This window comes from Nothoprocta perdicaria, unplaced genomic scaffold, assembly GCF_003342845.1.
Source record: "Nothoprocta perdicaria isolate Ctin4 unplaced genomic scaffold, notPer1 scaffold_66, whole genome shotgun sequence".
Lineage (NCBI taxonomy): Eukaryota > Metazoa > Chordata > Aves > Tinamiformes > Tinamidae > Nothoprocta > Nothoprocta perdicaria.
Window position 1 is genome coordinate 3,226,227 of NW_020455932.1, and position 12,671 is coordinate 3,238,897.

At 52.7% G+C, this 12,671-nt stretch overlaps 1 protein-coding gene across 1 annotated transcript in view; it reads left to right on the plus strand.

Annotated features, from left to right (window-relative positions):
- The window catches only part of RNF43 (ring finger protein 43), a 59,069-nt gene that overhangs the window by 31,826 nt on the left and 14,572 nt on the right, over positions 1-12,671 (plus strand). Inside the window, exon 2 of the mRNA XM_026050212.1 lies at positions 10,766-10,888. Within this exon, the coding sequence (XP_025905997.1) occupies positions 10,766-10,888 (123 nt within the window). The remainder of the gene's footprint in view (positions 1-10,765; positions 10,889-12,671) is intronic.

Consider the following 12,671-nt stretch of genomic DNA (forward strand, 5'->3'; position numbering starts at 1 on the left):
GCGCTGAATGGCTGACCTTCAAACCTCCAGCGCTGCAGCAATAACTAAATCATTAGTTTCCTTTTGTTCTGCACCTGGCTGAGGCCGCGGAGCCCAGGGGGAGGGGATGGGGATGGCAGTCGGGCCCGTTCTCGCCTTCCTCTCCTGTGCAGAGCTATTGCTGTTTCTCCACAAATGGCCTGAGAATCCCTCARGTGGCCACGTTGGGCTTCCAGGGCCACTCCAGGGCCCTGCCAGCTCCCAGCAAGGCCGGAGGCCGCATTCCTGCTGAGCTSTACCTATAGAAGAGAGCTAGAGGATTCCCTAGGCCAGGCCAACCTGGGGAAAGGGCAGTGGTCTCCTTCCAGGACGGGATCCGCCTGGTGTGCTTTACTGGGAGATGCATTTCAGAAGAAATTCTGGCATCATCTGCCCCAGGCGGAGTTTTCTTCTCAGTCTTTGTTCTTCTAAATCATTTATCTTCTTTCTAGAAGATCAAGAATGCTCTTTCTGGCATCAGCTTTCAAAGCTCCAACTTTGATACCCACGTCAGCAGCTTGCTTGTAGAGGAAGAGCTATTTCAGTCTCCTGTGGTAAAGCGATCTGGGTTTGTGTGGCTCTTTTTATCTGGCCCATCATTTCAGAGTTGCTTTTGGAGTCAGAGTTCTGGGACAGGTTTGAGGGCTGCTCTCCAAGCTCCAAAGGGGGGTCAACATCGTGCAACAGGTCACTGTGTAAGAGGGCCTTGGAGCATGGACATTGTAAGCGGTATTGTGTCCCAAAATGGGAGCAAGTTGAGCCTAGGAAGATAGGTAAGGTAGGCAGGTAGACATGGATTGGGTACGATTCATTTAGTGTTGCCAGAACGTGCTTAGAGGCAGCAGGAGCGGGAGGTGTTCCTCCCATGGCTTGGGCCAGCTTGCCTTTACTTTCATTTGGTGGTGTGAGTCAGGGCTGATCCGAGAACCTCCCTTCGCCTTTGGTGTTCCGAAAGGGATGTGTAGATCAGGAGGGGACTGTCCAACCAGGCGTCACAACAAAACCTGGACAAAAATTTCCTTGTTCTCCCTTATTCTTGGGGTGGTGGCCATATTGAAACAAAGGGTATTTGATTCTGCTGTGCTGAGCCTTTCCATCCGTGGGAAAGGGAGCTTCAGCAGAGCCGCCTGTAGGACAGCGGAGCGTCCGGCTGGTGTTCTCTCAACACCCTGACCACATCTGCTCAATTAGAGAACATCCAGACGCAGGGACTCATCTCGCACACCTGATGCTGCMTGTGATAATGGGGTTCAGCAGGTCTCTTTGCTGTTGCTCATGAGCTTTGTAATCAAAGGGAAAATGAGACGCACTTATTGCTTCGGGGCAGATTTAACCGCATCAAACCCTCAGGTGCTGCTGACCCTTTCAGCATAGTGAGGAAAAGGCAGTTTCTGAGCACGTGTAAGGAAGCAAACACGGGAGCATGGAGATGCTTTGTGTCCTCTCCCGCCGTTCCTTCCGGGCGCTGCGAGGCCGCTCCGAGCTGGGCGCGCGGGAGCTCCGGCCTCAGCCTCTCGAAGAATAATGCGTTTGTTATCAGCGTGTGTTTGTCTGTGACTCACACGTGGGAAAGGTGTGTTCGCTGTTACAACAGGTTTGAAACTTGAGGCAAGTAAATGGAAAAGCCTGTGTCCTGGTGGCTGAGCTCCATGCCCAACGGTCGCTCAAGCTGCAATTTGTCCCTAGGCCCTTTGAAACACTCTGCTCCTTCTTATAATGGAATAAGCAGTTTGCGATGGCAGGGAGGAGCATCAGGTGGTGGAGCCGGGAGGAACGTCCCGCAGGCTGCAGGCGAGCGCAGCACTGCCCTGCGGCACGGACAAGGACAGTGCCACTGCACATGTAACTGGGAAACACTGGGAAATGGGTATGTCCTGTTGCAYCCGTGCCGGGCAGCGGTTCCGGGAGGCTTCGGTGGTGTCGGCGTTGGCAGTGGGGTTGCTGCAGGGACAGGCYGCTCCGAGGTGCGCGGTGCAACTGCTTGTCCGGCTGTGGCAGCTGCTGCCTCTGCCTTGCCTCTTCCCGTGCCCATCCTCGTGGTGGTTCCTGGCTCCAGCCTTGGCATCGCCCTGCAGAGGGGCCGTGGTGCTCRCGATGAGGCCAGTTCTGGCACAAGGACGGGGAGAAGAGGATTAGAACACTTCTGAATGCCCTTTTGAAACCTATGCAGGACTGGATTGCATTGGAGCCTCACCGGGAGGCTTGCAGAATGGGTGAGGGCTGAGATAAACGGGCCATGCAGAAGTAAAAACTAGCCGTGGCAACAAAAAAGAACAGCTGGGGAGGCAAGTAGGCCACTGGGGAGTAGGTGCTTGAGAGTGACAAGCAGGAGTGACGTGATGATGTCTGAGATGCTGAGTCCTCCCAAAAGGCCGCCGTTCACTGTGCCTTAGGCTCTCCGCTTATCTCCCAGCTGTTGCCAGGTTTCCTTCTGTTTTGTTATGTACCTCACCTGCGAGGGAGTCTTTGCAACAGGGCATTTCCATTCGCTGTAACCTCCTGCACCAACTGCACATGCCAAATACTCCCAGTTTCAGCAGGTGGAAAACCTTCTGTCCTGAACAAGTCGGCGCCAACTTCTCCAAGCTCTTCATGCTCAAGGTTGCATTCCTGCAAAGTCTTGTGCTTGTATTGTAATAACAGGTATGAAGCTGCTGGCATGTTTGTGAGATGGATTGTAGGGAAGCCGGTTCTGGATCAAAGTCAGAAATCACAGAACTATTTCCTGTAATGCAGTAAAGCAGAGACTGGCACTGCTAATCTTCTGGAGGGGCCTGTGGTGCAAAAGAAGGTCTCCTGACTCTCCATGACCATGAATCTCATCTCTAACTTAACTTTTAACCCAAGCAGTTATGAAAGCAGGCTCCCAGCAGAGAGGTGCAGCCAGTGGTGCCCAGGATGGTGCTTCGCTTGGAGAGYGGTCAGGCCCTGTGAGGGGAGCTGTGCAAAACCAGCAAGGGCAGGTGTGAGGGCAGCAGCTCTCCCTTGAACATTGCTTAAGCAGTGTGGGGTGGCACAAGCGTGATCCTTTGCCTAAAAAGGAGAGAATTGAAAATATAATGTAGAAATGCCCCAGCTGAGTGAGGCCAAAGGTCATTCCAGCCTGGCCTCTTTCTCTGACAGTCGTTAGTATTAAAAGCTGGGGCAAAGTGGGCAGGAATAGAGCAAGCACAGAGGGATTCTTCCTCCTTGCAAGCTCCCTGCTTCCAGCAAGCTCTGCCTCAGAGTCTTCCTGAGCCGGAGGTTGTATCTGCATCTTTGCATTTAATTTCATGATCTTTTGTTCCATTAATTTGTCTGTTCCATTAATTTTGTCTAATTGATTTTTAACCAATCCTTCTGGTGTGTGCAGCATCCTGTGTGCGCCGTTTCCCTGTACCTAGAAGGAATATACTTGTTTTTGCTTGTTTTAAAATTCCTACTTGATAATTTCATTTGATGTCCCCAGTTCTTTTGTTTGAGATATAGTAAGTGATCATTCTTGATTTAATTTCCCTGTGCTTTTTGTGATTTATATATCTCTAACATACCCCATTTCTACTAGGCTCAAGAATCTTTGTCTATTTAATCTCTTGTATAAAAATACTTCCTTAAGACATAAAAGTATGGAAGATATTGGTACAGTGAGGCTTTATCTAGATATTTTTCCTATTTAAAAAAAAATCCTTTGTACTGGTAGTGCTTAATAGTCTTTACTGGTAATGCTTAATGCTGAATTCAGCAAGCATTTCAATAAAATTACCCTTAGTGACTCCAAGACCTTTCCTGAGTATTAAAAACTTACTTAGAACRCATCCCTGCATGAAATGGCTAGATATATTTTTTCTTGCATTTTTTAACATCAGATTCTCTTTTATCATTTAGCTACTCGGTATTCTGAGATCCCTTTTCTGCCAACTTTAATATTTACCAACTTGAATACTTTTATATTGCTGAGAAGCTTTGTCTCCACACTATAGCTCTCATCTTCCAAATTATGAATATTCCAGACAGCACTTCTGGATCTGTATTGGTAAATTCATTGTGAAAAGTGACCTACTTTCTTTTCTGTTCTTGGTTCTTGACAGGATCCTAGACGGTGTTTCAGAACATTCTGTCATCTTCTGCCACCCAGCTTTGATCTTGCAATAGAAAAAGCCAAAGCAAGACCGGTGTACAACAGGAATTACCCTTATTCCCATACTTGCCGACTGCTTCGGGGAGCCAGTGGCTTTGGAAGGCAGGGTTTTCTTTCCCAGAGTCAAGTTGGTCATTCCCCTTTTGCTCATGTTGCCCTTTCCTACCATTTTCTCTGTCGTGGAAGTCAGGTTTATCGACCTGCTGCCTGGATCGCTCCTCAGATTCTTTTTCACATTTAGCTCTGTATTCCCTGCATTCCATTTTGCTAGTATTGAGGACAATTTAGTGACAAATTGTGTACGTGGATGTTAACAGTTCACCATTTCCACCCATGTTTATTTAGGCCCTTTGATGAATGCCGTCCTGTCCTGTTCTCTTCCTCCCTTTTCTCTGATGTCCTTTRCTGGATGGCTCTAAGATGGTTTTTTACAGACACTTCATTTACAGACACTTCAGATGGAGTCAATTCTTTTGACTTGTCCACCACGAAGAAAACCCCTGGTATGCAAAGTACTCTGACTTCTCTTGTAGAGAAAGCAGAGGCAAATAATTCATTTAGCTTTGCTGTTATGAACTTTTCTAGGAGCAGTCCTTTTGTAAGCCCTTGTCCCTGAAGACTCTTGTGTGAAGAGAGRAAGGAACAATATGTTTAATGGGTATAGCTGATCCAATAAGAATCAATCAGCTCAAACTGCAGCAAGACTGATTCAGATGAGGCATTAGAAAATACCGTGTTGGGGGAACGAAGCCCTGGACTAGAATGCCTGGGGTGGGTAAGGAATCTCCATTTTTGGAGGTCTTGAAAACAGGTTAAGCGAGTGTCTCTGAGGAATGTTTTAGGTCTAGTTGATCTTGCCTTAGGGTAGCAAAATGGGCTAGGTGACCTCTCAAGGTCATCTTTTTTTCCTACTGTTTTATAAATGGAGCCCCCAAGTGAGAATCTCGYACTTCTCTATGTGTGGCTTTCCCCAGGCCGCTGCTTCCAAAGGCTGTGGGGCGGATTGCAGCCGCCCTTGGGCTCAGAGGGAATGAGGGGCCCTAACTTGGCAGTGCCACAAGCAGGCAGCTAGAGCACGAGTCCTTTAGGAGCGGAGGAATCTTGTAAWCATTTGGTTTTCCACATGTCCCTTGGATTATTTTCTGAGAATCCCCTTGTCCTGTGAGCACAAGGCACAACCGTGCGCCCACAAAATACAGGGAGCTGTGGAAATGCCAAGAAAGCCAAGTGCAGGATGTGGAGAGCAAGAGCCGGATCTTCCTGCTTCCATGAAGCTTGAGGAGTTACCAGAATAGCACCAAAGGCAAGGAGAAGGTGGAAGAAAGGAAGGCCATGGCCTGGCGCGGCGCTGAGCGTGGTGCCCGGGGGATGGCGGTGGTGCCGCCGGGCTAAGCGGGGTCCCTCCCCGCTGCCGCCTGACCTTTCACCAGTGCCCGGGAAGGCACCTGGACTCTTAGCCTCAAGCTGTTATTAGCGCCCGCTGAGGAATTGGTTACAGAGCAACCAGGAGTCACGAGTGCGGAGCAGATCTGCTGTCCTGGAAAGCAGCAACCATGGGGCAGCTCCTCCCGGTGAAGAGGGGGTCCCGCCTGTGATCCCACTGCCTGTTTGTGGCTCTCCCAGTCCGGGCTCGCGTTCCCTGCCCTGCCGGCCGTGCTGTTGTGGGTGCAGTTGTGCCCCGGGCAGGAATGCGCCAGACAAAGGAGCCTTGCCTGCCAGGGGAGATCAGGTGTCCCTGGGGAAAGGGGAGCCGAGCACCATGACCAGCTGTAGCCCACAGTCCCGGGAAGGCTTGGAGGCCTTACCCAGCAGGTCCTCCCAGCAGTGGCCACCTCTGCTTGCTGCCTGGCCTCTCTGCGGCCTCTCCAGGGCTGCCCAGGCTTTCAGGGTTGCTCCCCAYGCCTGCTCGCGGCTGCGGCACCTTATCTTCATTGCTCTTATTTCAGTGTTTATCATTAACGTTGCGATGAGGTGCAGCAGGGCTCGTCACCGAGAGGCTGCTCAGTGCTCAGCACAGAATAGCCCTTGCCAGCCAGGGCGTAAGGGCCGCGTGAAAGCAGCAGCAGCCCCCAAGCTGCTCCAGGCAGAGCAGTATCCGCATGGGTTGCTTCCTCCTGGGCCCGGAAAGCTGCAGGAAGAGACATCCCAGTTGCCCAGCAAAGCGCAGCAATTCTCTGCCGGGAGCTGCCAGTGCATGACCGCCCGCATGGAGAAAGGGATCCACAAATCCTTACTCTTGTGGCAGTGAGACCCTCTGAARCTGTTTGTTGCTCCTGTTTTGCCTTGTGCAGACGCTGCTTTTCTCCAGTTTGAAAGGAGGGACAACATTGTCTTAAGTAGGTGCCTGGCTCCGTGCTGCTCGAGGCGGTGGCAGGTTGGGGACGGCTGGGTTGGGGTATCAGGTGGGTCGCAATGGCAGGGCCAGTTTCCCCGCTGCCTCCCGCTGTGGCCCTTCTGCCCAGCTCCAGGAACTGCTCCGCAGGGGCCCAGTAAAGCCAGCAGGAGGGTTAGCCTGGCTTATCTCTCAGTTATTAGAAGTATCACAAGACAGGCTCTTTGCATTTCCTGTTTTGTGTTTTTGCACGATTATTGAAATAATATATTAACCAAAACCCAGAAAACTCCCACTCAAGCAAACAGAGCAGAAGAGTGGTGGCATTGTGAAGAGAAAAAGGCAGAATTGTTCTRTAAAGCCAGCCAGGATCAGAAAAAAGGCCACGTTCATCTCAGCATGGGCAACGCCTGCCACTGCACCGAGGTACTTGGGAACTTTTCCTGAATACTCCCAAGTYGTAGCATGTTTAATTGCAAGCCCTGAGCTCTGGATTTCCAGAACTGGTGATCCTCAGCTTGGTACAATTATACATCTTGAAGTTTAAATTATATACCATTTGACATTTTTTTTTTGTCTTCTCATATTACTGTGGCTGAGATGGGGTGAGTTCCCAAGTGAAAGATGAATGAGAGAATGTCAATGAGAAGGGCACGTTAGATGACCAGATGCCATGTTTTCCTGTGCATGTATTTTCAGATATACCAGGTTGTGTCTCCAGAAAATTGTCRTCGTGCTATTCCCACCACCTTGGTGTTGGAGCTCCTGGGGGAGCGCTGAGCCTCTTAGCTCGGATGTTTTTAGTGTCAATATTTAGCCTTCTGACTGTAGGCGTTAGGGTTCTCAAAGCCTATACAATGACTGGACCCCAAATGTCCGTGATGTTTTGAAATCCTCTGGTTTTGTTTCACTTGCATGGTTTTGAGAGGAGTTTTTTGTCCGAGGTGCTGTGTGCTGGTCCTGGGGTGTCTGTGCTGGAGCTCGCGGAGCTGCTGCAGGTTCCTGCTGCTCCCGAAGCCCGGGCAGAAGCTCCCAGTGCCAAACATGAAAATGCCTCTGCAGCTGCAAGCAGCGTGCACAGCACTTCTCTAGTGGCTGTAACCGTACGATCAAAGGGGAAGCTCTGCAAATTACCCTGCTCGAGGGGAACCTGCGATTCCCGGGGGGTCACCACATTCACACATGGCTACGCGCGAGCAGGAGGCTGCCCCGAGCAGGAGCGCGCAGTGGGAGGATAAAGGAGCCTTTGATCTCCAGCAGGAAACTCCACCTTGTTTGGAGCCCGGCTTGCAGGAGAGCTCCGCGCCGGGGCAGAGCCGCCCGCCGCGCGGGCCGCTCTCCGGGGAGAGGAGGCCGCCCGTGCCCGAAGCCAAGGCCGCTGCCCCCGTGAGCCCCCTCGCTCCTGCCCCAAAGCCAATGCCCCCCATGAGCCCCCTCGCTCCTGCCCCAGCGCTGGAAATGGCCGCAGGGCCTCCCTCCCCCGAGGAGGCCCTTGTGCCAGCGCGGGCCGGCCCGGCTCTCGGGGCTTCGCCCTGATTCCAGGTCCCTGAGGAGCGTGTGAGGGCCCCTCGTTCCCAGGGGGGCCCGGCRGGGTGGCCGGGCCACTCCGGAGCAGCCGCTCAGGGGGCAGCGCGCGGCCAAGAGCCCCCCCACGCGGTCGGAGCTCCCCGGTGCGGCTCGGGGGCTTTGCCCGCTCTCGGGGTGGCCGATGGGCACCTCGTGGCGCAGGGAGCGACACAAACGCTTGTGCGTGAGGCCCCCCTGGGCCGGAGAGCAGCCAGGGCCGGGCAGAGCTCGGCCACGGGGCGGCAGAGGCAGCGGGGCCCGGGCTGCCGGCCTGGCCGCCCTCCCCAGCCCCAGCCCACCCGCCCGTCCCGCGGCACTCGTGGCTCCCGGGCCACCGAGGCCCGTCTGGACAGGGATCTCGGCTGCCCGCACCCTGGAGGCCCAAGGGAGACATTGTGCATTGCCAGGGCCTGGAGGAGCCGTGTTTCTCCCCAGCCTTTGATGTGCGCCGTGCAATCTCAGCCAGTCATCTGCACCCCTTTGTTGTCGACAGCAAGAATCGGGCCCGGTTCCTCTCATGCTGAAGTGACATGGCCGAAAAATGTCGCAGACGAGTCGTGCTCACTTGTAGGACCTGTTTTTGCTGCTGAGGACTCTGTGTCCCACTCATATATTACATGGCAAGATTGTCAAGTGTGGTTAGGTCCCCATTCAGCCTCTCTACCTGGTAGACTTCTGCAGTAAGCAGCGGTGCAAGAGAAGGAAACATCATCTGCCTGTGCCCGATCCTGCCCCATTGCCCAGCCCTTGTCGGCCCCATACTGGCCGTGGGGATGAGTCCCATCAGCTGGCCCCTTTGCGTGCCCCACAGCAGTGCTGGCATCAGGCAGCAGCCTGAGGGTAGGGCAGTGTTGAGGCGCAGTCCTTGGGGGCTCTGGGTGACCCTGCATGTGCAGGGGGGTTGGACTAGGTGATATCTAAAGGTCCCTTCCAACCTTAGCGATTCTGTGATTCCAYGGGTGTGGATGGGCAGGGATGGGCATGGATGGGCAGGGATGACCGTGGCAGGATGGAGAATGTAGGTCTCCCTCAGCCTGCCCTTGCAGCAACAGAGAGAGGCCACAGCAGGGTCTGAATTTTCCCCCATATCTGTGGAGTCTGCCAGATCAACAGCTGTTTTGCACTGCACTAGGATATTGTAGTCAAATTCCTCGAGGGGTACGAGGGGTGTCTGATGTTCCTTTCCGCTGCAACTTTGGGCTTCCTTGCTTGTTTCCCACACTTACAGGCACTGATGCGTTGCTGTCCAACAACCTTAGTACTTACAGGCTTTCCTAAATACACCATAACCTCTGTCCACTTCCTCCAGCTCCACTTAGTCACAGAACACCTCGGGAAGGAGGGCGCTGACCAGCTCGTTTTTGTCTTAGGAGGAGATGGGACGTTTTATGCAGGGTGACAGGACTCCCAAGAGAGAGGCAGGAATTGAATTCCAGCCTCRTACAGCCTCTAGTCAATCAGCACAAAGTCATCTTTCCTGCACTTACAGACTGAAAAATCAGCAACATTTCCACGCTTTCCAGACATGAATCAGCAAAGCACTCAGCAGATGTCACGGTGATGACAAATGCGCAGGCATGAGGCACTGCATGTCCCAGCTGTGCAGGCCCTGCCTCATCTCCAGCGGGTTCTACCACTGCAGCGTTAAGCGGGTGCTGCTGGCAGGGGTTACCCCACAGCTTGGGACTCCACAGCACGGGCACGTGTGGTTGGGCCAGGCCTGGTGCTGCTGCCTTCCGCGCCGTGACGCCCTGCTGAGCTGCCGGCCCTGCTCCTGCAGGCTGTGCTGGTGGCCTTGGGAGGCCCCGTGTCCACAGGGCCCTTCGTCTGTAGCTGTTGTCCTCTCTACACACACAGTGTCCCAGGGGTTTTATATATGTCCACAGCACAGAGAGAGCTTGGGCTGCYTTTGTACCCCTGAGCAGTGGCTGCAAGGCAGGAACCCTGGTCTGATTCCTGTTGCTGATGGCACTTATGTGAAATATCTCACCTTGTGAAGATGAGGGAGCCTGTGTCCCAGGAAGATCCTCTGCAGAGTTGCACGGCCACGCTGGGCTGTCTCATGCGTCTAGATCCAGGCCTGCACTGTCTTCCACCTCCTGCACTGTCTTCCAGCATCGTCCGCAAGCTCTGCCCCCTGCGCGTGCCGTTCGCCTCCAGCTGATGCCTGATTTTTCCAACCCCTCCTTGAGATGTGGTTGTCAAGATTTCTTCCTCTCCCATCTCATTCCTGGTACTTCTCTACTGTAACTTGCATTCAGTTTCTCACTACTTCCTTTGGCTTCCTCTTTAAATTTGTCAGAGAGGTGCTCAGTTCAGCAGCACTGGTTCATAGTGCAGGGGCACCGCGAGGTGCTTTTGTTGCTGCCCCTCAGTCAGCCCAGAGGTTGGTGCTCTGGGAAGGAGCTGTCCCTGTGTGCGCGAGTCCGCAGTGTTGGGTGCCGGGCACATCTTGCAGCCTGTGTGCTTGTGCTGGCAGGATGCTCTATCCCCAGTGAAGGGCGCTGATTCCGTAAGCTGTTACAGCTTTGAATATCTGTGACGGGGACAGAGTCAGGCTCGTGTCCATCCCATGGTAGAAATTGTACTGCAGGGGTCCTGCAGATATCCTGCAGATATCCCGTGCTCTGCTCTGAGGAGGTCCTAAGGCATAAGGTCTGCAGAAGGCTCAGAAAGCTCTTTGCAGAACTGAGCCTCAAGGTCTGAGTTTCCTTTTTCTTTTTTCCATACAGTCCCACCCACTGTCCCTGTGCAACACTAGTGAGGATGAACACACGGAAACAGGATTCATCACCATTGTCAAGCTTGAACAGCCGGATCGAGACCCCAACCCGTGCCTGTCGTTGGCTAACAAGGTACGTGCAAAAGTGCCCTGAATGGGATGGGGCTGTAGAAAGAAGCTGTTGTGCAGAAAAGAGTAAAAGCAAGAGGAGGTTGCAAGGTAGAGAAGAGCTGGTGGAAAGCAGAGAAAAGGCCCTGGGTGGAGGGAGGTCTCCTGGGAGAAGCATTGGGCCAGCCAGTTCAATATCCCTCTTTCTTTGGTTTTTGGACTGCCTAATCTTGCTGTGGGATTTACTCCAGTCTGGCTGCCCTGGACCAGCTTGGACCTTTCCCCAGCACCACGTAAGCTTTACAGCCAGCCAGCCCTGTGTCCTCTCTGTCCTGCAGCCTCCCTTTGCCTGACAGCCTGTTGAAGGGATTTCCACTTCCTTGGCCCTTTTCCTGCGCTTTGAGTGAAACTTGGATGCAAAATGTCTTCCATGCCCATGACTTTAAAAATAATATTGTAGTACTCCACCGGGACTGGCACATGGAGAGTCAGCGCTGAGCAATTCAGGCAATCTAGATGATCCAGAATTAGGACATGACTCTTTAACAGTGGGGACCACATTACAACGTGATGGGACATCTTAGATGTCTTCATATCAGATCTCCTGCGAACGAGGTGCCTCAGTAAAACAGCAATTTCTGTGTCAAAAGCTGAGGTCACTGGTACAATTCCCTGGTAATAAGGAAGTCACGTAACAACGAGGGTCATTAAGGCCTTAAAATGTTTGTGTCTCTGATAAAGTTGAGTGGGTAAACCTAGCATTAACTTTCCTGAAAGTTCCATAAACATGGAAAAAAAATCTGTTTAGCTCTTTTTTGCCTTACCTGGATTGCGTTCAGGTGATGTAGCCCCTGTTGTTTGCTTTCTGCTGGTGGTGAAATTCTGGGGCCGGGGTTCCTTCCCTGCGCAGCTCAGCTGCAGAGGGCAGGAAAGCTTTTCACCAAGCGGTCCTTCTTGCTCAGCATCTTGTCTGCTTCTCCTCGGGGCAGAGGGCCCTGAGCACCAGCTGGAGCATCGCAGTGCTCTGCAGGAGCACCGCAGAGCCTTTACGTGCTTTGCACGTGTTGGTGTGTTTGAGGTGTCCTGCAGCCCTGAAGCTCGCCTTTCTCCCAGATTCAGCCATTTGTTTTCACAAAGGCTGTGGCAACAAAAGCTGGGAAACTTGGAGATGCAGAGATTTTTCAAAATGTTTTCATAGGTTTCTATTTAACCTCTTCTGACTTGGTCTCTGACTTGAGGACGGGAAATGCTGTTATGCTCCTGAGTCCAGGGACTGGGTGAGGAAGGCCTGCACAGGGAGAACATCGGCTTGGTCATCCTCACTAGCTCCCGGGCTCTTCTCTAGGACCTTTAACTTCCCAAAGGAAATAACCCCCTCAAGTCATGAGCATACTCATGGCTTGGCAGCGTCTCTGGTCTTTAGTCATCTTAGCTTTGTTACCAGAGCTCAATCCACCTAGTACTGGGTTTTGTTTGAGAGCCTGTTCAGCTGAACATGAGTTGGTCACCATGTTGCTCCCATCTCTCCTCTCAATAACGGCCCACCATGAWCTACTCATACATATGAAATTGTACACCTGTATGTACACATACATTCATACATATGAAGTACATAGCCATGAAATGCAGACAAATCCTCCTTCAGCAGCCCACATTCCAGGGCCCTCCTTTTGCCTTGGATCCTGGCTCCTAAGCCCCTGCCCACAGCTGCTGCCCTTCTATAGCAGAGTGCAGCTGCCTCTCCGCCCTTCTGCCACGCTCCTTCCCCCAGGGGCAAACGGGTCTCTTTCTACATTGCTCCTCTTGAC